Source organism: Salvelinus namaycush, chromosome 14 (assembly GCF_016432855.1).
Source record: "Salvelinus namaycush isolate Seneca chromosome 14, SaNama_1.0, whole genome shotgun sequence".
NCBI classification, from domain to species: domain Eukaryota; kingdom Metazoa; phylum Chordata; class Actinopteri; order Salmoniformes; family Salmonidae; genus Salvelinus; species Salvelinus namaycush.
In genome coordinates, this window is record NC_052320.1 from 30,147,461 (window position 1) to 30,173,103 (window position 25,643).

General features: G+C 41.9%; 1 protein-coding gene across 1 annotated transcript in view; it reads left to right on the forward strand.

Annotated features, from left to right (window-relative positions):
• The window catches only part of LOC120058936 (TOX high mobility group box family member 2-like), a 116,460-nt gene extending 91,596 nt beyond the window's left edge, over positions 1-24,864 (forward strand). Inside the window, exons 4-8 of the mRNA XM_039007685.1 lie at positions 16,169-16,396; positions 20,512-20,592; positions 22,143-22,514; positions 22,886-23,022; positions 23,447-24,864. Of these exons, the coding sequence (XP_038863613.1) occupies positions 16,169-16,396; positions 20,512-20,592; positions 22,143-22,514; positions 22,886-23,022; positions 23,447-23,489 (861 nt within the window). The 3' untranslated portion in view covers positions 23,490-24,864. The remainder of the gene's footprint in view (positions 1-16,168; positions 16,397-20,511; positions 20,593-22,142; positions 22,515-22,885; positions 23,023-23,446) is intronic.
• Positions 24,865-25,643: the final 779 nt, after the last annotated feature.

Sequence of the window (25,643 nt, forward strand, 5' to 3'; positions counted from 1 at the left end):
GGCGACGCACAATTGGCATAGCGTCGTCCGGGTTAGGGAGGGTTTGGCCGGTAGGGATATCCTTGTCTCAGTATGTAAAATGTATGCACTCTACTGTAAGTCGCTCTGGATAAGAGCGTCTGCTAAATGACAAAAAAAATGTAAATGTAAAATGTGAGAATCCCTATCACTGTCAACGTTGCTTTCTCCTCAGTGTGCCACTGTTGGGGGCGTCATGTTTGACTGGCCACCAGATCCCCGAGCCTGGATCGTCTGGCTTATGTTTGCAAGAAAAAGAGGAGGGAATTATTTGAAAAAGAGGAGGGAATTCTCCGGCAGGCGGCAATAAGAGTGGAGGATGGGGACAGGCACAGTGCCGAGGGGGACGCCGGGACGTTTAAATATTAAAACTGAACGCCAGCCGACGTCTCTTTTCAAGCATAATGAGGGTGGTTTGGGGAACTGCCCACCGCCACAAAAGCTCAGTCAAATCTGCAAGTTAATGTAGAACTCACATTATCCGAATTAGGGGATTTGTTCAATCTAGTTAAACATGTGGAGCGACATAACTATTTTTGGCAGGGTGCATCTGTCATTAGACCACAGGCTGCAAGTATTCAGGAATCTCTGTTGTCTAAATACTTTAAATTTGGGTTATTGTTAGACTATGAATAGTGTCTAGTTGGCATTACTGTTGTGATGCAAAGCCAATGTTATTTTCAGACTGTTTAAGGCCATACTTGCTTTATCAATATAAAAAATGGTTGACTATGCTGCTATCCAATAATAACACACTGAAGGGATAGTTCATCCTTATTAGAAAATGTGTTTAAATGGAAGTCTATGTACTCTATGTTACATGTTTTAAATGAAATGCCCAAGTATGGATTACTGCCTCCTTGTCCATAGACTCCGTTCAGGGTAAGGGACCAATAAACAATTCCTACATTTGGATGAACTATCACTTTAATCATGTGGGATGTTTTACTGGTACTTCTAGATTTTCTTTATAACCCGTTTTAGATCGACACAAAGTGTTAGTTTTGAAACTGTCTGTGGTTGTTTGTGTGTGTTTTCGGCATACATTTTAGTCAGACTCACTGAATGTTAGCTTAACTTAATTTAATCTGTTAAAGGAAATGTGTATTACATCACTTGGCATTTAGGACATAGACCGGGGCATAGACAGCGAGAAAAACAACACAACCATTTTAAAAGCAGCAACACAAAAAGTGTATCGATGGCTGCAGTTATTGACAGAATCATAGTACATGGAAGGTGAATCAGATGTTGAACAAGGTCAGAATTAGCCAGTCACATATTATACAAATCAGTATCTGATCTTAAAAACATGAATGGTCATATTCAAACAGCATAACCTCAAGATGAATAATAATGATTACATATGGGACTAAAATGGACGATTTCTGCTGTTTGAATTGAAGTTAGCAATGAAGTCCCATTCCAGACAGTCTGGGCAGGCCTGAGACACATCAAATATGACCTGCCTGCACTGTTGCCTTCAACTGGAACATATATGACATCTTGTTTCGCTTTCACAGGAACTCAATAATAGTCAGGGCACTATGATTCACTTTGAATAAAAACAAATATGTTATTAAAGAAAGTGTTTAACAAAAGTAAAGCTTTGCTTTGGATGCTTATGCATGGATGAGAGTAAAGAAATTAAGAAGTGTATTAAAGGATTAAACATTAAAAACAAATGAGCATTCATTGGAGCCATGAATATTCATGCTGCTAATTCAAATAACCTTAGGCGACTGTTAAGACGAATGAATATTTAAAACAGCATGGTCGTAGAGTTTTTGTAACATTGCATTAGCTGACTTTCTGAGATTATGTACAAGAGTAAACAATTGAATCTGGAGAACCACTTTTTATCCTGATGAAAATAGTTCTGCTTTTTCATGTTGCAGTACATATTAGTTCCAGTACAGTAAAGTACTCTTAAGGTAAGATTTTATCATGGAGAGAAGAAGCACAAAAGGGAGAAGCATACTCACTATTTAGTATAACTAACATACACCTAGTACAATTATAATACCAGTATCCAGCAATCAAGAGCTGAGGGAAGGAAGCGATTTACCAAATTGATACGCACCCCTGTGAGTAGGAAGGGCACTGACAGACTACACAGACTGAACATGTTGCTTTTCCATGCTAGTCTGAAGAGGGGAACCTGCTTACAGTACACACATACAGTGGGACACAAAGCCCACTTAAAAGGGGCTTGCCATTTCCTTTGAAATGCTAATTAGCCCAGCACACAACAAGCCATTATTATAGTCATTTGTTGAAATTAAACGCTCTGTGATTCTACAATAGCAGCCGCGGCCCCGCGCACGGGGAAGCCATCACTCTCACCCAGGGAGCGACTGGGGTTTGGGTTAGACAGTCAGTCCACAGGATTAGGCTTTACTACCTGCTTTCGCCAGCAGTAGCGCTCGCTCAACACAGCTGCTGTAGGCCTGCAAGCAAGAGAGGGTGTAGCATACATACTGTAGGACTACTGTACAACCAGTGACACTTTATTTGAAAGGGCTTCATAACGACGACTTCATAACACATTCAGTGCATGAGCATTTCTTCATGCCAACGACCGCAAGTTAATATTTAAACGATGTCACGTGTCGTCCTTTGGGGCGTGAACACAATAGGGCCTACACAATTTACTTGACTTATTTCTGTTGTGGAATTGATTGAATGTTATTTCAAAGCATAAGTGAAGTTTATTGAGAATAATAGGTCTGAACACGGAGCGCTGCTCATTGTCTTGTCTTCCTTTTCTATTTCTTTAAATCGTGTTTGAAGGGGATCCAAATAAATGGTGCTGTGCTGCAAGTGAATTTGACACACATTTTTCATCTAGTCTTTTCGTATGAGACAGTGCACGTCAGCAGCCAAACAAAGCCTGTTGCGCCAACAACACCCCTCCCCCTCCTGACAATTAGTCATTTGTTCTGTTTACACACCATCTCTGTACCATCTCATTGAGGGGCGCAGAGAGAAAGAGGAATGAGTCGTACTGGCAGAGCATGTTGCATAAGGAGGAGATTATAGTTTTGACTAAGCTCACTGATGCTCTTCGCAGGAGCGGAAAGAAGTTGGAAAATAACCCCTGACTTTAATTAATGGGTACGGCAGCAACTAAAGTCAGCTAGGCTTTCTGCAGCAGCAGGTAGTAGGAAGCAGTTAGCTCCTATACAGCCATAAGCCAAGCCAAGTTGATTAGGGATACCGGGAGACCTCATCGTTTGCACTGTTATCGGAATGTATGGTTCACTAAAAAATATGCGTCCCTTTATGAACTTATAGACATCTAACCTTTTAAATGCATTATGAGCTTAGTCAATGTTTCCCCTATATTCATTTTAAAAATGGCATGGCATGGGGCCACCATTGATTTTGTTATAATGTTTGAGTCACTGAGATAGCATAAGAGCACGACCTAAGCCATGGCATATTGTGTAGAATTGCAGGCAATTTGCTTTAAAATAACAACATATTGTCTCTGCGGCCAAGAGTAGGGCATTAAAAAAAATGATCCACCCTACTCCCCCCGCTAGCTTTGCCACCACTGATGAAAAATATCCCAGGGGAAACACTGGCTTAGTACAGCTGGCTTACCCTGTCAAAACCTGAAATGTATGGTGGTAGTACTCCATTGTTTATTTATGTTTTTAATGTAATTTGAGTCAAAACACCACAATGCATAGCTTCATGTTGATCTCATGGAGTGTAGTTAAGAGTAGTTACATTTTAATTGAAGGGTAGTTACAGTGGTACTGTAAGAGTAGTTACCTAACCCCACTCCTCTATTTGCCAAACAAAGTGGCAGGGTCAGGCTGGTGAAATTACATATTGTGCCTTTAAAGTGTTAAGGCAGATATGCTATGTCAATATGCATCAGAATATTGCTCTGAAGTGTTTTTCCTTTCTTTTTCCAATAGAAAATGAAAGTTTGATTGATATCAACAGGTTGTGGCCCTGTGATGCCTCTGTTGCCTGACATTCTGTTGGCGGTCATCTCTCCTGCTGGTCTGATGTTTACAGAGAAACATAGTAAATGACCATTAAAGGGTGGGAATTTTTCCATCAGGCTGTTGCTATGGAAATAAACCATTAGTGTTTGATTAATAGTTCATGTTTGAGTAATAGTTGTATCTTCTTGTATTGCCTCTCGGTCTGCAAAGCCCCATTCAGAGTGTCAGATAGAAAACAAAGAAAATATAAATATCATCCAAATCAACTCAGGTTTTTTGACTTTTTGGGACTCAATGCTGTTTTCAGGTCTCTCCAGAGATGTTTGATCGGGTTCAAGTCCGGTCTCTGGCTGGGCCACTCAAGGACATTCAGAGACTTGTCCCGAAGCCACTCCTGCGTTGTCTTGGCTGTGTGCTTAGGGTCATTGTCCTGTTGGAAGGATCTCTCTGTACTTTGCTCCGTTCATCTTTTCTAGTCTCCCAGTCCCTGCCGCTGAAAAACATCCCTGCAGACAGGTGTGTGCCTTTCCAAATCATGTCCAATTAATTGAATTTACCACAGCTGGACTCCAATCAAGTTGTAGAAACATCTCAATGATGGTTAATGGAAACAGGATGCACCTGAGTTCAATTTCGAGTCTCATAGCAAAGGGTCTGAATACTAATGTCAATAAGTTATTTCTGTTTTTTATTTTTAATACATTTGCTAACATTTATAAAAACCTGTTTTCACTTTGTCATTATGGGGTATTGTGTGTAGATTGATGAGGGAAAAAAGTAATTAAATCCCTTTTAGAATAAGGCTGTAACGTAACAAAATAGGGAAAAAGTCAAGGGGTCTGAATACTTTCCAGATCCACTGTAGGCCTACCTGGATGGAAAATGAGCATTTAATTCCCCCACCTCTAAATAACACGGTTGTGCTACAGAAACCCACTGGGGCCAATTAGAACGTGAGCAGAGTCAGGAAGTGCGTGGCAGATGCTTTGCCACTCTTTATGAAGAGCCAACCTCCAGGGGCCTCTCCAACAGCTCGTTAGCAAAGTGTTAATGTAATTAGTTTTCACTTAGGACTGTTTTCACCACATTATCTAATACGAGGGTTCAGCAATTTGTGCTTAGTTAGGTCCACTGCTGGGCAAAGGCTTTTAGAAATGTCTCCTTTAGGGTTGACAGTAGTGCCATTGTACGTAATATAATTATATATACAGGGTTTGGGAGTAACTGATTAAATGTAAAAAACAATGTCAGTATCTTTTCCAGAAATCATCAAGAATTCTGAGGTTTTACATTGCGAGATGCCTGCCTTGGTTGCAATGTAATCAGTTACATGCAGGAATGGAATTTAAGGATTTTGGGCACTAGCCATTAGGCTAGTTGAGAAAAAATGTTGCTAGAAAAGTTCTAGCCTCAGGCTAGCGGGCCATCTTCATTTCCATCCTTGGTTACATGTAATACCAGCAAAAATATTGTAATCAGATTACAAATACTTTTTTTTTTTTAACTAGAGAATTACTCCTTAGATTACTTTTAGATTCAGAAATTATGTATGTGGGAAAAAAATACATTGTGACACCTTTCTGTGTTCTCAATGACATTCAATTCAACATTGAAAAAAGGCGGAAGTTTAAGTTTGTTCCACCTGAGCGAGTCTGTTACACACCAAATGCATTTGATGGATCCTTTTTATCTTCTTCTAATGCCTCTTGAGGGGAAAGTAATCCAAAACTAACTGAAAGTAATCAAATTACATTTCTGAGTTTGGGTAATCAAAAGTGCAGTTACTGATTACAATTTGGGACAGGTAACATTTAGAAAGTAACTTACCCAACCATGTGTATATATATCCTATTTAGCAGATGCTTTTATCCATATAGACTTACATTGAGAGCAGACTTTTTCATATCAGTGCCACAGTGGGATTTGAACACACAACCTTTGTGTTGCTAGCACCATAGGCTTACCAACTGAGCCACACACAACCCATCATTCATTTTTTGTATGTTTAGTTCCTATCTACCTAATCTGTTATCCTTTTAAATGGAGGTTATTTGTAGATGTCATGTCTGGTGTGCAAGTTTTGTCTGTATACTGTATGTTTGAGGAAAAATGTGGTCAATATCTTTTCCATAAATCATCAAGAGTTCTGAGGTTTTCCATTGCGGAATGCCTGCCTTGGTTGCAATTTCCTGAGCCAAAGAGCCTGGGTTATAATATTAATTTCCAACCAATATAATCATGTCTTAAATACCATGTGCCACATACATTTACACTTCCTCTTCATAATTGTTTGGGCTGAACAGTATTTCCTTTTGATTTGTGTGGTTCTCTGCACATATGCCTGGATATACTCAGGGTCATGACGTTCAGTCAGACTTACTTACAGAGGAACAGTATGACATGAATTTCCAGATGTGTGTGGTATATAGTTAAAGCATAAACGTCTGTCTCCTGTTGGTATAGGTAGGGCTATGACCATGTGACTTGACTAGGAAAAACTCTGCCAATCTATAACCAGCAAAAACCAATAACCAGTCACCACAGTTCAAGCCATGCCCACTTGGCTTTTTCGAAACCCACAAAGGCTTATAGACAACAGCTGCATTAAGCACCACTTATAAAAGTCAGTTGTTGGAAGAGTCCATTTTCCAGGGAGCTAAGGGGGTACAATAACCAGGGATGGGCAAACATTTGAAAATAAAATGGCAAACTACAATTACAAAATACCATAAAGATCAATGTATCAAAATAAACTACACAATACTTGTATTTTGAAATGTATTTAATTAAAATACATGTATTTTGTATTTTAAAATACAGAAATGCATTTGCAAGTAGCCGGCCCGAACAGCATCAACATTCTCAGTAATGGTTACAGAAACGTTTTACTTGTTATGGCTGTGATATGTTGTTGTTTACCTACACATAGTTGAATGGACTGACGGTAAGTCACTCTGGTTAAGAGTGTCTGCTAAATGACCAAAATGTACAGTAAATGTATATGTGAAAATGAACAAACCAGAATGAACATGTCTAGATGACATACAGCGTGACCTAGTTCTCTTAAACCTGCTACGAAAATTCAATTTTGACAAAAGCTGTATCCCTTCTAGACAAAACCTTGTTTCGGGGCTGAGCTCATTAGAATAATACTCAGCATGCTTTGCAATTGTCTATTCTTACTTACACATTTATATTTAGTTCATTTAGCAGACGCTCTTATCACACCATAGTGCCATCAGACTTCTGATACCAATGCCGGATGAGAGGGGCCCACACAATGGTGAACCGCATTAAAAAATGATGTAGAAAAGTATTTTAAAAATACGAATACAAAAATACAGCTCTCAAAAGTATCTTCTTACGAAATACATTGAAGCCCCCCCTTCCCCATCTACATTACATGACCAAAAGTATGTGGACACCTGCTCGTCGAAGAGCTCATTCCAAAATCATGGGCAAAAATATGGATTTGGTCCACTCTTTGCTGCTATAAGCTATAAGAGCCTCCACTCTTCTGGGAAGGCTTTCCACTAGATGTTGGAACATTGCTGCGGGGACTTGCTTACATTCAGCCACAAGAGCATTAGTGAGGTCGGGCACTGATGTTGGGCGATTAAGCCTGGCTCGCAGTCGGCGTTCCAATTCATCCCAAAGGTGTTCGATGGGGTTTAGGTCAGGGCTCTGTGCAGGCCAGTCAAGTTCTTCCACACCATTTATGTATTGACCTTGTTTTATGCACTGGGGAATTGTCATGCTGAAACAGGATAGGGTCTTCCCCAAACTGTTGCCACAAAGTTGGAAACGCACAATCCTCTATAATGTCATTGAATGTTGTAGCGTTAAGATTTCCCTTCACTGGAACTAAGGGGCCTAACCTAGCCCATGAAAACAGCCCCAGAACATTATTCCTCATCCACCAAATTTTACAGTTGGAACTATCCATTCAGGCAGGTAGCGTTCTCCTGGCATCCACTAAACCCATGACAGGTATAGTGCTTTCAGAAATCTTTCATACCCCTTGACCTTTTCCACATTTTGTTGTGTTACAGAGTTAAAAATGTATCAAATGTAGACTTGTGTGTCACTGGCCTACACACAATACCCCCTAAAGTCAAAGTGGAATTATGTTTTAATATTTTAACAAATTCATTAAAAATTAAAAGCTGAATTGTCTTGAGTCAATAAGTATTCAAGCCCTTTGTTATGGCAAGCTTAAATAAGTTCAGGAGTAAAAATGTGCTTAACAAGTCACATATAAGTTGCATGGACTCACTCTGTGTGCAATAATAGTGTTTAGCATGATTTTTAATGACTAGCTCATCTCTGTAGCCCACACATACAATTATCTGTAAGGTCCCTCAGTCAAACAGTGAATTTCAAACACAGATTCAACCACAGAGACCAGAGAGGTTTTCCAATGCCTCGCAAAGAAGGGCATCTATTGGTAAAAAAAAACTGACATTGAATATCCCTCCCTACTCATGGTGAAATTATTAATTACATTTTGGATGGTGTATCAATGCACCCAGTCACTACAAAGCTACAGGCGTCCTTCTTAACTCAGTTGCCGGAAAGGAAGGAAACCACTCAGGGATTTTACCATAAGGTGATGGAGCTGGAGGGTAAGGCTGCCGTCTTATCGGCTCGCAACCAATCATGCTATTTTTGTACATATTGTTGCTGCTACCGTCTCTTATGACCGAAAAGAGCTTCTGGACATCAGAACTGGGATTACTCACCTCAAATTGGACGAGAAGTTCTTCTTCAATGAGTCGGACGCGAGTGATATACTGCAGACACCCGACTAGGCCCCGGTCCCCGTGATTCGCCGGAGAAGGAAACAGAGATTTCGAGGCAAAAGATCAGGGTGCGTTGCGAGGATCAGGCGACAAGTGGCTAATCTGCCCATGCCTTCCATTCTGCTAGCTAACGTTCAATCGCTGTAAAATAAATGGGACGAACTGAAAGCCTGTATATCCTACCAACGGGATATTAAAAACTGTCATATTTTATGTTTCACAGAGTCGTGGCTGAACGACGACATTAAGAACATACAGCTAGCGGGTTATACACTCTATCGGCAGGACAGAACAGCAGCCTCTGGTAAGACACGGGGCGGGGGCCATTGCATTTATGTAAACAACAGCTGGTGCATGATATCTAAGGAAGTCTCAAAGTTTTCCTCGCCTGAGGAAGAGTATCTCATGATAAGCTGTAGACCACCCTATCTACCTAGAGAGTTTTCATCTGTATTTTCCGTAGCTGTCTACATACCACCACAGAGCGAAGTTGGCACTAAAACCGCACTCAATGAGCTGTATTCCTCCATAAGCAAACAGGAAAACGCTCATCCAGACGCAAACACTCCTGGTGGCAGGTGACTTTAATCAGTTTTACCGAATATCTATCAGCATGTTATATGTGCAACCAGAGGGGAACAAATTCTAAACCACCTTTACTCCACACACGGAGACGTATACAAAGCTCTCCCTCGCCCTCCATTTGGAAAATCTGACCATAATTCTATCCTCCTGATTCCTGCTTACAAGCAAAAATTAAAGCATGAAGCACCAGTGACTCAGTCTATAAAAAAGTGGTCAGATGAAGCAGATGGTAAACTACAGGGCTGTTTTGCTAGCACAGACTAGAATATGTTCCGGGATTCTTCTGATGGCATTGAGGAGTACACCACATCAGTCGCTGGCTTTATCAATAAGTGCATCGAGGACGTCGTCCCCACAGTGACTCTACGTACATACCCCAACCAGAAGCCATGGATTACAGGCAACATTCAGACCGAGCTAAAGGCTAGAGCTGCCGCTTTCAAGGAGCGGGACTCTAACCAGGAAGCTTATAAGAAATCCCGCTATGCCCTCCTACGAACCATCAAACAGTCAAAGTGTCAATACAGGACTAAGATTGAATCGTACTACACCGGCTTCGACGCTCGTTGGATTTGGCAGGGCTTGCAAACTATTACAGACTACAAAGGAAAGCACAACCGAGAGCTGCCCAGAGACACGAGCCTACCAGACGAGCTAAGTAACTTCTACGCTTGCTTCGATGCAAGTAACACTGAAACATGCATGAGAGCATCAGCTGGTCCAGATGACTGTGTGATCACGCTCTCTGCAGCCGATGTGAGTAAGACCTTTAAACAGGTCAACAGACGGATTACCAGGACGTGTACTCTGAGCATGAGCTGACCAGCTGGCGAACAGTCATCACTGACATTTTCAACCTCTCCCTGTCTGAATCTGTAATACCAACATGTTTCAAGCAGACCACCATAGTCCCTGTGCCCAAGAACACTAAGGTAACCTTCCTAAATGACTACTGACCCATAGCACTCACGTCTGTAGCCATGAAATAGTTTGAAAGGCTGGTCATGGCTCACATCAACATCATTATCCCAGAAACCCGAGACCCACTCCAATTTGCATACCGCATCAGCTCCACAGATGATGCAATCTCTATTGCACTCCACACTGCCCTTTCCCACCTGGACAAAAGGAACACTTATGTGAGAATGCTATTCATTGACTACAGCTCAGCATTCAACACCACAGTGCCCTCAAAGCTCATCACTAAGCTAAGGACCCTGGGACTTAACACCTCCCTCTGCAACTGGATTCTGGACTTCAGGCCGCCTCCAGATGGTAAGGGTTAGTAACAACACATGTGCCACGCTGATCCTCAACACGGGGGTCCCTCATGGATGCATGCTCAGTCCCCTCCTGTACTCCCTATTCACTCATGACTGCACGGCCAGGCACTACTCCAACACCATCATTAAGTTTGCTGATGACACAACAATGGTAGGCCTGATCACTGACAACGATGAGACAGCCTATACGGAGGAGGTCATAGACCTGTGGTGCAATGACAACAACCTCTCCCTCAACGTCATCAAGACAAAGGAGATGATTGTGGACTATAGGAAAAGGAGGACCGAGCATGCCCCCATTCTCATCGACGGGGCTGTGCTGGAGCAGGTTGAGAGCTTCAAGTTCCTTGGTGTCCACATCACCAACAAACTAACATGGTCCAAGCACATCAAGACAGTCGTGAAGAGGGCACGACAAAACCTATTCCCCCTCAGGAGATGGGTTCTCAGATCCTCAAAAGGTTTTACAGCTGCACCATCGAGAGCATCCTGACAGGTTGCATCACTGCCTGGTATGGCAACTGCTCGGCCCCCGACCGCAAGGCACTACAGAGGGTAGTGTGTACGGCCCAGTACATCACTGGGGCCAAGCTTCCTGCCATCCAGGACCTCTATACCAGGCGGTGTCAGAGGAAGGCCCTAAAAATTAGACAACCTAGTCATAGACTGTTCTCTCTGCTACCGCACGGCAAGCAGTACCGGAGCGCCAGGTCTAGGTCCAAGAGGCTTCTAAACAGCTTCTACCCCCAAGCCATAAGACTCCTGAACAGCTAGTCAAATGGCTACCCAGACTATTTCAAAGCCACTTTAATAACCCTACCTGCGTGTACATAATTACCTCAATTATCTCGACACCGGTCCCCCCTCACATTGACACATTGACTCTGAACCGGTACCCCCTGTATATATTGTTATTTACTGCTGTTCTTTAATTATTTGTTTTTCTTATATCATACTTTTTTTTAGGTATTTTCTTAACTGCATTGTTGGTTAAGGGCTTGTAAGTAAGCATTTCACTGTAAGGTCTACACCTGTTGTATTCAGCGCATGTGACAAATAAAATTTGATTTGATTTGACTTGACTTTATAACAGTGACAGAGTTTAATGGCTGTGATAGTAGAAAACTGAGGATGGATCAACAATATTGTCGTTACTTGTCACGTTCGTCATAAAGATCGGACCAAGGTGCAGCGTGGTATGCGTACATTTTTATTTTATTAAAGAAAGAACACTGAACAAACTAACAAAACGAACGAAACGTGAAGCTATATGAATAGTGCAGACAGGCAACTAAACATAGAATAAGAACCCACCAACACCAAAGGGAAATGGCTACCTAAATATGATCCCCAATCAGAGACAACGACAAACAGCTGCCTCTGATTGGGAACCATATCAGGCCACCATAAACATACAAATACCTAGACCTACAAAACCCTAGACATACAAAACCCTAGACAATACAAAACCCCTAGACAATACAAAACCCCTAGACAATACCAAAACTAGCGTATCCACCCTAGTTACACCCTGACCTAACCAAAATATAAAGAAAACAGAGATATCTCAGGTCAGGGCGTGACATTACTCCACAATAATAACCTAGTTGGCACAGTGATAACATATTGCAAAACATGCATCCTGTTTGCAAACAAGGCACTAAAGTAATACTACAAAAAAATGTGGCAAAGCAATTAACTTTTTGTCCTGAATACAACATGTTAGGTTTGGGGCAAATCCAATTTAACACATTACTGAGTACCACTCTCCATATTTTCAAGCATAGTGGTGGCTGCATCATGTTTTGGGTATGCTTGTAATTGTTATGGCCCAGGGAGTTTTTCAGGATAAAAAATTATTGGAAAGGAGCTAAGCACAGGCAAAAGTCTAGATGAAAACCTGGTTCAGTCTGCTTTCCACCAGACACAGGGAGATGAATTCACCTTTCAGCAGGATAATAACCTAAAACACAAGGCTAAATTTACGCTGGAGTTGCTTACCAAGAAGACAGTGAATGTTCCTGAGTGGCCGAGTTACAGTTTTGACATAAATCTACTTGGAATCTATGGCAAGACCTGAAAATGGTTGTCTCGCGATGATCAACAACCGATTGGACAGAGCTTGAAGAATTTTGAAAAGATTCATGTGTAAAAGTTGCACAATCCAGGTGTGGAAAGCACTTAGAGACTTACCCAGAAAGACTCACAGCTGTAATCGCTGCCAAAGGTTCTTCTACAAAGTATTGACTCAGAGGTGTGAATACTTATTGAAATTAGATATTTATGTATTTCATTTTCAATAAATTTGCGTTGTGGAGTATTGTGTGAGAATTTTATTTTATTTTATCAATTTTGAAGTCAGACTGTAACACAGCAAAATGTGGAATAAGTCAAGGGGTATGAATATGTACTTTCTGAAGGCACTGTACACATTCCCACCCATTTGAAAGTGATACACAGCCCTTGGGAGACGTATTAGAGATAACCTTACCCTTTCTGGATTCCATTTTGCTTTTCATTTGATGTGTAAATATACGTATGTGCTGGGTCCTCTGATTAAACAGCCACTCCCTCTCTCTCTCCGTCCCCCTCTCTCCAGTTTTGACAGTGACGCAGGTATCAGGCTGTCAAATCTAATCTCGTCTTCTCTGCACAGTGCTGTCCATGCAGAATTACAGCAACCCCTCCCCCTTCCCCATCATCCTCTTCCCCTCTCTTCCTCTCCACATTTCTGACAACAGCAATGCTGATTGTATGGACCTAGAGCTGACACTTTCAAATCCAGGCCTAGACTTGCGAACTGAAAATCTATTTACCATCTATGTACAATTTTGTTATATGTTTATAGTATAGTGCAATCAGCAGTCGGTGACTGTGTGGTGTAGTGGTTGGAGAGTGGCCATTTCTATTTTGATCTGTAAACAAGACTGCACATATTATAACTGCAGGTTCAGTTAATTTGAACGACCATCTTGCTTTATGCCATCAGTAAGCTGCTTTTACTGTACAACGGCATTGACACTTGACCGTATAGGCTACCCAGCTTTACAAATGATATTCATCCGTTCCATTTCATCAGTATTCTATTCCATCTGAGTTGATGTTCCATTGAAGTTTTGTTTCTTCTCTGTCTAGTGTAGCCAACTATCATACTGTATACAGAGAGAAAATGGTGCAATGAGAGAATTTCCTTCTTTATTTTTCTCTGACGGGTTGCTGTGCTTTGCCATTTATAAATATAAATGATTTTTCCTGGAAATGATTTTGCTTTTCAGTTTGTCATTTCATTACCTCTAGTCCAATTTATTCAGCTTTCACATCAAAGGCAGAGGGGAACAGATGTCATTTCAAAGCTTTTTTTGCCTAATTGCATAAAAGTGGAAGTTTTTTTATTTTTTATGAAACCACACACTCATGGAGAAAAAAAATGTATACTATCTTAACCAGAGAGAGAGAGAGAGAGAGAGAGAGAGAGAGAGAGAGAGAGAGAGAGAGAGAGAGAGAGAGAGAGAGAGAGAGAGAGAGAGAGAGAGAGAGAGAGAGAGAGAGAGAGAGAGAGAGAGAGAGAGAGAGAGAGAGAGAGAGAGAGAGAGAGAGGCATGAGTGCATTTTCACTTTGAATGGGGTATCTTCATTAATTTCCGCATCCACATCACATCCAAAGTTATATTCAAGTGACCCTTTTTTATACCCAAGCGTTTGCGAGTCTCCGATTCTGATTAGCTAATTTCATGCTGTGTGGAAGATATTGTTTCAAATGGTTTCTTAAACAATGCCATTTCAAAGGCAATCATTTCTGTTTAGAAAGCGCAGTTAAAAGGAATGATGATTGTATGAAATGGGAATGCTTTCAACATCCTAGAGTTGCCATTTGATAGTTGCTAGTCAAGTGATCATTCAGAATTATTTCACATGGTTTGTGTCCCTGATTGCCTGTTAATACTAGAGCAGTATGGATCAATGTTTTTTTTCACAGAACATTTTCAAAGTAGTTGTATTTTGTCAAATCTAACACAATGGTAACATAAACATGACATTTGGAGATAAATAGATTGTATAGTCTTATATGACGGTGACTACACTACCTGAAAAAAGCCCTTAAAATGGTCACTTGAGTCATGGGTTCAGCCTTATATTAAGAATGCATGCATCTTTCATTCCACACAATCATAGATGATCATTATATATTTGGTAATTATGTAGGCTATCAAATGTGATTATTTTTCTTTATGGTCACCAGGACTCTTAATGGCACATCAAGCCGCAGTCACTTCTCCTTTCCGTCCTCCATTAGCTACAGCCTCTCTCCACTTGATGTTTTTCTCCCTCCTCAAATGGTTGATGGGTTCTACTCACATCAGGAGGAATGCAATTTCCATAAAGAATCACACCGAGGCTAAGTTGACCTGGATTTGACTTCTTCGAAGCTTTATGTGCCAGGTGACTAATGTCTTCATAAACATTTGATAGACGTCAATGTCGAATATAGAAGAAAGCTGTACTTTACTGTGGAAAATATATTATGATGGCTGTTTATGATTATTCTTAATGAACCAAGCGGTTAGCTCTTACAAGAAGGTGTCATGTGGTCTTATTTTTCCTGCAAATTACTATTTAGAGCTGCAGTTTGGAATTCGTCTGCTCAAATCCTTTCGATATTCTCATCTGTCACTCATCTGGCAATCATTTCATGGCCACCTAACCATCCCAAGCTTTCAATTGACTCGCTTATCCTCTCTCCTCACCCAGAAACAAAAACATTTAAAACAAATGCAGAGTCAAGCATATAGTGTGAATGAGTAGTATAAAACAACATTTAGTTGTGATAAGGTTCTACCTAGTGTCCTCCTCTCTCCTTCAGACCATGGCGCTCTGCCCAGTCTCTCTACCTCAGGTCGTGTCCTTAAATGTAACCGTACTCTGGGGGAGGTAGATAGACTCAGGTGATGGTGTCCAAAAATGTCAGCCGCCATTCACCCTCGTCCTCAGTAACTGATTTGTTTTCTTTCTCTTCTCAGAAGAAGGGGCTCTTGGTTTCTCAGAACCGTCCTCTAATTTGTTCTTTGTGTACTCTTGTTTGTGAAGGGTACCGCCCGAGCAGTCCTGTTCCATCTATGTCGTATTTGTGATTAATACGACAGTGTTGCTCTCCTTCCTTGTCGAGGGTTTTCCCTACAAGGAAATATCTGACCTGTCTTTCCACTGTCTTGTTGGGGATACCATTGTGAGAAGATTGGTTCAAGTTCTGTTTCTTTCGATACAGGGCTTTTACAATGACAGGCCCCCTTCCCTACCATTTACCTAGAAAACAAAAGATTAAGGTACCATCTACATCTCAGCTTCCACAGTTATCTGTTATCATTTTAGAATGACTAACCATGGAAGTAGAATAGGCGGAACCACTATAAACCGTTTTTATTGAGATCAGCATTTGTTGGGACTTTAATGTCAGTCGTTGCTTACAATCCTCTCTCTGCCTCTTTCCCTCCCTTCTCCTTTCCTCTCGCCCTTCCAGATAGGGGAGAAGCGGCCCTCCTCGGAGATGACGAAGCCCAAGCCCAAACCGCAGAAGAAGAAGAAGAAAAAGGACCCCAACGAGCCGTCGAAGCCCGTGTCAGCCTACGCCCTCTTCTTCAGGGACACCCAGGCGGCCATCAAGGGCTCCAACCCCAACGCCACGTTCGGGGATGTGTCCAAGATCGTGGCCTCCATGTGGGACAGCCTGGGGGAGGAGCAGAAACAGGTACACACGCACATACACACATTGCTGAGTTCCCAGCAGATGGAGCCAGTGGACTAGCAGATAGAACTCACCTTAATGAGCTAGTTCTGCTCTTTTCTAAAGAAAATCAGTCTGTTTATCCCCGGTTCCTTGACTCTGATTAAAATTATTTTATTTATAAAAAATTTATTTGAGCCAAAGAGGAAACACAAGAAGAGCCTCCATGTGTAGCAGCAACAGTTGAACATTAAATTGATGTAGTCAAATTAAGTTAGACATTTTACAGACAAACCTGTTTTTGACAGACAAAACACCCACTGCAATGGTGTACCTCCTTCTAACTGTCCTGACAGCAGCTGATATAGAGTAGAGCCTATCATGTGAGTTCTAATCTAGAATGGAATATTACATTTCCCCTGTATTGTATTTTAGGGCAAGGTACTAACTAAGTTGCCTGAAGCGACACCCACAGCAGTTGTTGTCATCTGGATTTTCAATTGAAAGCAGTTGAAGTTACATTTTATTATGTAGGATACACAGATGGGAGGGATGGGGGACATTTTCAAGTCTTACCATAGCTTTCAAGCCGATTTAAGTCAAAACTGTAACTAGGCCACTCAGGAACATTCAATGTCATCTTGGTAAGCAACTCCTGAGTATATTTTGCCTTGTGTTTTAGGTTATTGTCTCCTGAAAGATGAATTTGTCTACCAGAGTTTGTTGGAAAGCATACGGATCCTCTAGGATTTTGCCTGTGCTTAGCTCTATTCTGTTTCTTTTTATCCAAAAAACACCCTGTTCCTTGCCGATGACAAGCATACACAAAACATGATGCATCCCACCGCCATGCTTGAAAATATGAAGAGTGGTACTCAGTGATGTTTTGTGTTGGATTTTCCCCAAACATGTATTCAGGACATAAAGTTAAATTATTTTTTACTGCAGTTTTACTTTAGTGCCTTATTGCAAACAGGATGCATGTATTGGAATTATTTTATTATGTACAGGCTTCCTTCTTTTCGATCTGTCATATAGGTTAGTATTGTGGAGTAATTACAATGTTGTGTAATTAATATCTTCACCTTGCTCAAAGGGATATTCAATATCTGCTTTTATAAATGTATTTTATCTACCAATAGGTCCCTTCTTTGCGAGGCATTGGAAAACCTCCAGGGTCTTTGTTGAAAAAAAACTAGTTGAAAAAAAATGAATGGAAGTACAGTATACAGTTCATGTCAGAGCAAAAACCAAGCCATGAGGTCAAAGGAATTGTCCCAAGAGCACCGAGACAGAATTGTGTCGAGGCACAGATCTGGGGAAGGGTACCAAAAAGTGTCTGCAGCATTGAAGGTCCCCAATAACACTGTGGCCTCCATCATTCTTAAATGGAATAACTTTGAAACCATCAAGACTCTTCCTAGAGCTGGTCGCCTGGCTAAACTGAGCAACTGAGGAAGAAGGGCCTTGGTCAGGGAGGTGACCAAGAACCCAATGATCACTCTGACAGAGCTTCAGAGTTCCTCTGTGGAGATGGGAGAACCTTCCAGATAGACAACCATCTCTGCAGCATTCCACCAATCAGGCCTTTATGGTAGAGTGGCCAGACGGAAGCCACTCCTCAGTAAAAGGCACATGACTGCCTGCTTGGAGTTTGCCAAAAGGCACCTAAAGACTCTCAGACCATGAGAAACAAGATTATCTGGTCTGATGAAACCAAGATTGAACTCTTTGGCCTGAATGCCAAGCGTCACATCTGGAGGAAACCTGACACCATCCCAACGGTGAGGCATGGTGGTGGCAGCGGCATGCTGTGGGGATGTTTTTCAGCTGCAGGGACTGGGAGACTAGTCAGGATCAAGTGAAAGCTGAACGGATTAAAGTACAGAAAGATCCTTGATGAAAACCTGCTCCAGAGAGCTCAGGACCTCAGACACAAGGCAAAGTTTCACCTTCCAACAGGAGAACGACCCTAAGCACACAGCCAAGACAGAGCAGGATTTGTTTCGGGACAAGTGTCTGAATGTCCTTGAGTGCTCCAGCCAGAGCCTGGACTGATCGAACATCTCTGGAGAGACCTGAAAATAGCTGTTCAGCAACGCTCCCCATCCAACCTGACATAGCTTGAGAGGATCTGTAGAGAAGAATGGGAGCAACTCCCCAAATACAGGTGTGTCAAGCTTGTAGAGTCATACCCAAGAAGACTTGAGGCTGTTATCGCTGCCAAAGGTGCTTCAACAAAGTACTGAGTAAAGGGTCTGAATACTTATGTAAATGTGATATTTCCGTTTTTTTTTTTTTTTATGCATTTCCTCAATAAAAATATAAACTGTTTTTGCTTTGTAATTATGGGGTATTATGTGTAGATTGATGAGGGGGGGGGGGGGGGGAACTATTTAATCCATTTTAAAATAAGGCTGTAACAAAACAAAATGTGGAAAAAGTCAAGGGGTCTGAATACTTTCCGAATGCACTTCATATGGAGACTGTTAAAGGTCTTGCTCACATCGGCTACAGAGAGGGGGATCACACAGTCGCCCAGAACAGCTGGTGCTCTCATGCATGCCTCAGTGTTGCTTGCCTCGAAGCGAGCATAAAAGGCATTTAGCTCATTTAGTAGGCTCACGTCACTGGGCAGCTCTGGATTTCCCTTTGAAGTCCGTTATAGTTTTCAAGCCCTGCGACATTCGACGAGCGTCAGAGCCGGTGTAGTGGAATTCAATCTTAGTTCTGTATTGACACTTTGCCTGTTTGATGGTTCGTCTGAGGGTATAGCGGGATTTCTTATAAGTGTCCGGGTTGGTGTCCCGCTCCTGGAAAGCAGCAGCTCTGGCTTCTGGTTGGGATATGGCTTCTGGTTGGGATATGGCTTCTGGTTGGGATATGTATGTATGGTTACTGTGGGGACGATGTCGTCAATGCACTTATTGATGAAGCCAGTGACTGAGGTGGTATACTCCTCAATGCCATTGGATGAATCCCAGAACATATTCAAGTCTGTGCTAGCAAAATAGTCCTGTAGTGTAGCATCCGCGTCATCTGACCACTTCCATATTGAGCAAGTAACTGGTACTTCCTGCTTTAGTTTTTGCTTGTAAGAATCAGGAGGATAGAATTATGGTCAGATACAGCTCGTTGAGTGTGGTCTTAGTGCCAGCATCGGTTTGTGGTGGTAAATAGACGTCTACGAATAATATAGATGAGAACACTCTTGGTAGATAGTGTGGTCTACAGCTTATCGTGAGGTATTCTACCTCAGGCGAGCAATACCTCGAGACTTCTTTAATATTAGACTGCACCAGCAGTTATTGACAAATAAACACACACCCCCTCCCCTCGTTTTACCAGACGTAGCTGCTCTGTCCTGCCAATGCACTGAGAAGCCAGCCAGTTCTATATTATCCATGTCGTCGTTTAGCCATGTCTCGGTGAAACATAATATATTACAGGTTTTAATGTATCGTTGCTGGGATAGTCTTAATCGTAGATCGTTCAGTTTGTTTTCCAATGATTGTGGTGGTTTACCTACCAATGGTGCCATCTACCCCACAACTCTTCTCTCCTGGGGTTTACTGGGCTTGTTATTTACAACCCCCCTCAACATACACACAGACCAACATGCACGCATTTGCATGCATGCACGCACACAAAAATGTACACACACAGGCACGCATGTGCACGCACGTGGGTGCACACCACACGTACGCGCACACACAAACACACACATACAAACAATAGGATTTTAAACATAACTGATGCACTTGATTAGAGCACGAAAGCATTGGCCACATTTAGAATTCACATGATGCAATGTCTGTTGTAGCGCTAAAATTATGGAGAGTTCGAGTGTTAATTTTTCTTCTATATAAACGATGTGTGAGCGGCAGGTAGCCTCACGGTTAAGAGCGTTAGGCCCGTAACTGAAAGATCGTTGGTTCAAATCCCTGAGCCGACAGGGTGAAAAATCTGGCTGTTCCCTTGAGCAAGGCACTTAACCCTAATTGCTTTGGATAAGAGCGTCTGCTAAATGACTGTGGAGGAAGACCTCTTGAAATGATGTATGGAAAGGGAAACATTTGTGAGTGTGTTTGTATGTCTGTGTAGACCTCTTCTCATTTTCCTTCTTCTTTGATTTCCAGGCGTACAAGAGGAGAACCGAGGCGGCCAAGAAAGAGTACCTGAAAGCCCTTGCCACGTACAGAGCGAGTCTGGTTTCCAAGGTAACACTTATGACACACCAGGCTTGCTTAGAGTGATGATGGATTGGATGGAAAATCTTGGCTAATGGCGGAGGAGGGGCTAAAGAAGAGTGGAGGTGGGGTGTTGCAACAATACTGTATACCATAGGGACAATACCTTATTTCCATAGGTTGGGTGTTGGGACAGTTGTTCTGATAGAGGAAGGTCATACTATTCTCTCCCTTATGCACAAAAAGATATGAAGCTATTAAGCTTTGTTAGAAAGGGAGTTTAGTGATTTTAGTGCTTGCGAAGCATACTGTATATATGCCCTGTGTATACAGTATGTATGTATGTATGTATGTATGTATGTATGTATGTATGTATGTATGTATGTATGTATGTATGTATGTATGTATGTATGCCCTATATGTACACAGTATTTCATTGAGCCAATATCTTTGTCTGTCGTTACATGAAATGTTAATTCTGTCTGGTCTGTCCAGACATAGTCCTATGTTTCTCCACAGCTGAGCTATGCCTGTTCATACAAGACACATGAATGGAACTAATGGTTTATTCTTGTTATTGATGCATCCATCATGTCTGCTGTTTCACTGCTTATACAAGAATGTGCATCCAATTCAATACTACACATAATTGGGTTTTTGTTGCATTTTCTCCGCGTGACACCTCACTGCTAATTTAGATTTATGGCTTTCTCCTTTTTGCCTATGAGTAATGGTGCCCTATCTCCTGTGCAGCAACATGGATAGGAAGGAAGGAAGGAATGGTGGAATTGCATTGTTTAGTGCCGTGTCGCGTTAACAGGCCACAATGTAGCGTCTGGGAGATTCCTTTTGTCATTCCATTTGTTCTCCTGGCACACAGTCTCATTTCCCTCTCTCTGTGTGTGTGTGTGTGTACGCCCTCTCTATTCCCATCCAACTGTCATGGTGTCCACTGATCATTATATGGTGGCACAATTCATACAAATGGGCTCCATTACCCCTGTAATCAACACTGATAGGTGCAGATAAGCAATCTGACAGCTCATCATAGGGTCTGGGTTGGGTGTGGGTTGGGGGGCGGGGGCAAGACGAGGGCTGCACCTGCTCTGAATGATTCACCCACGATATACATAAGGAGCCTATAAGTCGCATGATACATGACCTAGCAGTTCTGGGTTGCATTCATTAGGGTACAACACAGAAGCAAACAGGCCAAAATAGGGGAGGTACTATCTGAACTTGTCCAATAAGAAACATTGGTTTACATTTTGCATCACGCAAAATGTTAAAATGTTTTACTATGTTGTGCCTTAATGAATACAATCCTGAAGAACACTGACTGGGGCTAAGGCTTGTAAACTCGTCTCTTTCTGCTGTGGCCATTGTAGTCAAAGATAATAGGAAGAGTTGAATGAATGTGTTTGACTAATTTATTCCATAGATGAGAGATGAGTTTTAGGGGGAGAGTCCACTCTCCAACAGTATATGAAATCATGACATTTTTACACATTTACACATATAACTATTTGTGCTTTCTCTAACTCTGGCTACTTCCTATTTCTTTTGTTTCTCCCCTCCAGACCTACGACGACCCCGTCGAACCAAAAAGTGCCCAAAGCAGCCAGCCCTCCCACATGCTGCCCCCCAAGCAGCCCTTGTACAGCATGCCTCCGCAGCCCTCCTCCCCCTACGGTCTGGGCCCCGGCTCCTTCCCCCTGTCGGACCTGCAGAGCTTCGCCGGGCCGCCCCGCCATGCCCTGACCCGGACCCTCAGCCAATCCCAGATGCTGCCGCCCAGCATGAGTGCCTCTCCCCCCTCCCCCTTCCAGATCAGCCCGCCCCTTCACCCCTCCCAGCTCGCCCTGCACCAGAGCTCTCTGCGCATGCAGCAGGTCCAGTCGCACTCAATGGGGCTCCAGGGGTCTCTGCACTCACCTCCTCTCAACCAACAGGTTAGTCCTATCTCTGTTCTTTAGTGTTCAGTCCTGTAGTGTTGTGGAAACATTTGAAATAGGTGATAGAGCACTGATATAATGTTTGCTTTAAGGATCTCATAACACTGTGTGATTGGACTATTATTAATAATAGGAAAAACCTTAAATACCATGGTATCCATTCTGATCCTAGATCTGCACCAGGGTTAGGGATCAATTCGAAATGAAGCCAGTGTCCACTTACTCCCCAACTTAAAGTAAATTGAGCATTACCCCATTGCCTGCAGTGGACGTGAACCTCTTCCTATTGGGCACTCCAACCACATTGGAACATTTGAAATGGTAGTGGTTTTTAAGAGAGCACCCTTCTGTTTCCCCTTCTGCTCCAGGGGTTCTCTCACATTCAGGACTACCAGAACAGTGTGGGTGGGTCTCAGTCTCCTGGGGCGCCCAACCCAGGGCATGGACAGAAGCCCGACTGGGATGCCGAGTACTGCAACCGGGACTGTGGGCCCAACCACTGCAGGTGATCACGTTGTGATAACCTAGTATACTGGGACGAGGAACAGTTTTATCAACAGTGCTTTGCCAGATGAGTGAGGCTTGAGGCTGAGTCGTACTGTTTATTCAAAAGCGGTAGTAGTGAAATAACACTTTTCCCTACACCGTGAGAAAGTGTGACATCCAATGAAGTTTCCCTTTGTTTGACTTAGTACACATTGTTATATGGAATGTAGGCATTCGAGCATGCATGCATTCTTCCAGCACAAGATCATGCAACGTCACTGTTCATTCACTTCCACTGCTATGCTAGTGACACACAACTACTTTGCCACCAAATAAATAATACAGAATTGAAGAAATAGTTTTAAGACTGCCATTCAATGCATTGGTTTCTGGACCAACATTTGCCTGTTTTGACAGCATCTTCTCTTTGTTCTGTTCATCAGCAGTGGCATGGGAGTTCGGGACAAGCCTCTCTACCTCACTTGAAGCTGGTGGACCTCCAAAAGTCAAGACTCCAGGGAGTTTTCCAACATTCATTAACAACATCAATGTATCTTTTTCCTCCGGCTTGTTTTTTTCTGAAGGATTTTTAAAATCCCAAAGACTGCTACTACTTCACCTTTTTGCCAAGCACTTAGACTGGACAGGAGCCTTGCTTATTTTTTCCATGAACGTTCCATTTTGTGGGGGGTTGAGCTTTAAGCTCACATCAACATACTATACACAAACCCCCCCCAAAAATGTCTGTCTTTGTTTTGACAAAGGGGTCGTTGTAGATCTGGAGGGGAGAAACACAAGTGTCCCGTTTTTCTTTTCTCAGAGTGATTGTAAATATCTACCAAGATGGAACCTGGCCCCCTATGCCCAGATGTGTGTATCTAACCGCAGTCCCCTTGCTTTTTACATTATTTTGTCTGGTTATGTGATTTTTGTGCGGCCTGGATTCAGTGAGGGAATACACACTAAATCTGATCCCAGATCTGTTTGTGCTGTCTTTGCAACTCCAATGGTGACATTGGCCATATAAGTTGGCAAGACAGCACAAACAGATCTGGGACCAGGCTAACTCCTCTAATGAAGAGAGAAATACAAAGACTGCAAATGATTCAGTTCCCCAGTTGTTATTGGGGGCTCTCTGAGAGAGAGTGTCTGCGTCTGAAATGGTACCCTATTCCCTATCTAGGGCACTACTCTAGTCAAAAGTAGTGCACTAGATGAGGAATAGGGAGCCATTTTGGACACCCTTTACACTGGCCTCAGGATGTTACTGGACTGAAGAGGTCAAAGGTGAAACCTCTCCCTTAGTTTAAACCTCTCCTGGTCCAGCGGACCATGCCCCCCCCCCAATCCCCAACACCACTTGCTAAATGTGAAATGTTACTAAAGATAAAAACATAACAGTGGGTTTTAAAGTTTTTGACTAGTTTCATTAGGTGTTTTAGAATTGTGTTGATTTTATCTTTATAATTTGTTGTGAAAAAAAAAATGCATTTAATTCTTAAAACCTTTTAGTTTTTCACTGTAGCACAATTTAAGTTTCTATGGTATGGTTGCCAGGTAGATATTTCATTTGCGCACAAACCTGCCAAAAGTACTTATTTTATTTGTAAAGACAGCGATGAGAGAACCCATTTCCTTTAGTTGAAGAACATGTTTCACAATATAGTAATGCTATTTAATTCGGTTGACAGATTTCTAATCTATTTATGAATGATATGAAGTAAAGTTTTGGCTTGTTTTCATCAGGGTGCATTATTATTATTATTATTAAATTCCATGGTAATTTGAATAATTATTATTTGTACATCACTTCTTGCTGGTGCATTGACTTTTTGTCAGCATTTGGTTAATTCTGTGTTGCAATGCTTCTTTTGTTTTCTTTTGTGTGTAATAAAAAAAAATAAGTGGAAAATAAACTGTTTGCCTCTGCTTATATTTACATGTTCTTATTAGGTTTATCACATTTACATGGTGAGGCTAGCGAGTGAAAGGCTAGTTCCTCTCAAGGCTTGGCAGCCTCCCGTGATAGGCCAAATTTTTCACCCTTCTGAGATGTGTGCATTTTCACACTTTCTCGTGAGGATTTTACAATGGTGGAAACTTCTTCCAACCAATGCTTATACCAATCTTGTATGTTTTGTTATGTGCACATATCAGTTATTTAGCTGCTAGTTGTCTGAACCAATGTAGATGTCTTTGTTCACTTAGCATGTTTTCATTTTCATCAGGTTAGACTATGAAGATGAGAAGACTATAAGAGTTGATGCAGTGCGCACGGTACTGCTAGGCCTAGCTGAAAATATAAAAAACACTTATGAATTTCACAGATGGATTAGAGTTAGAAAATACATTTAATCTATCATCCCTCCCCCTCCAACCTCTCTTTCTCTCTCTCTCTCTCAGACACACACAAAACATATAACCGTAAAACATGATAATATAGTGCCCTCTAGTGTTAGCTTTGGACATGTTTTTAAACAATAACACCTAAAAAAATGTATAGTGAACATTACACTCACAAAAATTCCAAAACAATAAAGACATCTCAAATGTCATATTATGTCCAAATAGTTAAAGTACAGAAGGGAAAATAAATCAACATAAATATGGGTTGTATGGTGTTTGTTCTTCATTGGTTGC